The sequence below is a fragment of the Monopterus albus genome, unplaced genomic scaffold, assembly GCF_001952655.1.
Source record: "Monopterus albus unplaced genomic scaffold, M_albus_1.0 scaffold106.1, whole genome shotgun sequence".
In the NCBI taxonomy this organism is placed as follows: Eukaryota; Metazoa; Chordata; class Actinopteri; order Synbranchiformes; family Synbranchidae; genus Monopterus; species Monopterus albus.
Window position 1 is genome coordinate 300,613 of NW_018127986.1, and position 1,895 is coordinate 302,507.

Consider the following 1,895-nt stretch of genomic DNA (forward strand, 5'->3'; position numbering starts at 1 on the left):
TGTATGTATGTATGTATGTATGTATGTATGTATGTATGTATGTATGTCTCCTATACATCTTGCTGCAGTTGTGAAGTTTAAGAATCTGGCTCAGCTGGGCTGGGCGAACTGAGCACCAGAGGATTCTGATGATAAAGGAATAGCTTTAGGAGTATTAATAGCTCTCTCATGGGAATGTGGATGCCAGTAACTGAACAATCAACACTGGTGACACTGCCAGCCCCCCTTAGCACCTCCCCATCCCTCCTTTGTCCCTAAATCCCCTCTCTCATCTGTTGCTCTCTCTTTGCAGAAAAGGCAGGGGTAAAAAAATGCTGCAAATCTGAGATCAGACACTTGAATCCTCCTCCACTGCTGAACTGTATACAGCATACCATCTCTGATATCACCATTCTCTTACTGATTTATTATTACAAGATTGTAAGGGCTTCAAATGGGTATGAAATATATCCAGCCTACACACAGGTCATTGCTGAGCAGTCAAGTAAACAGCATTTAATGTAGCATTTAAGCTGACTTTACTCATTCAATCAATTTGACTGTCATTATTAATTAATGAGGACTGTGTGTTGCTCCCAGTTGCAATTGTTATAGCACACCAGAACAGTTTCCACAGTCTTGATTCCCACTTTGACGTAACAAGGGAGCAGTGCCCTCTAGTGCATTTACTGATGCTGTTCAATCAATGAGATGTTAAACTGTTTTATCATCTTGATTTCCTGTTGACTGTACAAGCAAACAACTAAAAAGTAGCAAAGAGGAACCTAGAAAAGCTAATTATCATACTGTGAATGTTCCTTTTTGAGTACAATACCATGCATTGTATTACCATATAGTATATCTGAAGCTAATAAATTATAAGCAAGCTTCAATGAACATCAATTCTTTGTCATGCTAGACTAAAATAAGACACACTTCAAGGTGATTTCAAAATGTTCTGTGCTTTATTTGAGCAAAAGCTGAACACTGTTATAGTACACTTTAGTCTTTAGATTTTAACAGCCCCTGATTCACAGTTTTAGAAAGCACTGAATGTGGGTGCAGCTAGTGAAAAGATCTGCTTTAAAGAAACTGTCAAAGCTACCTGCACACCAATAGTACATCCACACAGCATTTTTCATTTATCTTGCCTAATTAGACCTTGTCAGGACAGCGTGGGTGTGTACAAACTGCACTTGATTGACATCTCCTTCATTCTACTGTTGCTTTCCATACCCGTTACAGTGGTGACATCACATAACTGATAGCATTGCTCCACCCAGCAGAGGTCTAATCAGCCAGGGTAATTGAAAACACCTGTGTGGGTGTGCAGTCAGTCAATGTAAAAAAAATTTATTTTAGCTTAGAATTGACTGGAATTATTATCTATGAGCACATAATCAAACAAATCCAGGCAAGACTATTACATGCAAGTATTATAGGAGAACATGATGCAGTTGTGGCAGTGAGTTTGTGGCAGAAAGAAGTGTATCCATTTCAGCTTCTCTTGGACTAAACAACATGCTAAACAGTACCGTATGCTTAAATTACAACCTAAATATGTTCAGGTTCAGAAATAAAATGTATAGCTCTGAAACTTGCACAATAAAGAGGTAAATTTCATGGCTTGCTCTTCTAACAGGGCTAGTTCTTAAGCATTTTCTCAGCCTTCGACTTCTGCATAAAAAGTTAAAACATCTTTGGCACCTTTACTTAGTCTTGCGGCAGAGCAGTGACAAAATGGACCAGTACATCCCAATGTATCGCCCTCTGTGAGCAGAAAGAGTTTTAAAGAAGGAGTTTTGAAATTGGGGGGGAGGTGTTTACACATGAGCTTTACTGACCCACAAAATCAGAGCCCTGGATGTACTGGGATGATGAATGGTGAATCAGTGCAGAACAGTGGGGCCCACATT

At 39.4% G+C, this 1,895-nt stretch overlaps 1 protein-coding gene across 1 annotated transcript in view; it reads right to left on the reverse strand.

The window, feature by feature from the left end:
• Positions 1-1,642: 1,642 nt before the first annotated feature.
• The window catches only part of LOC109966053 (caspase recruitment domain-containing protein 19-like), a 1,758-nt gene continuing 1,505 nt past the window's right edge, over positions 1,643-1,895 (reverse strand). The window contains exon 4 of the mRNA XM_020610629.1: positions 1,643-1,747. Coding sequence (XP_020466285.1) covers positions 1,643-1,747 — 105 coding nt within the window. The remainder of the gene's footprint in view (positions 1,748-1,895) is intronic.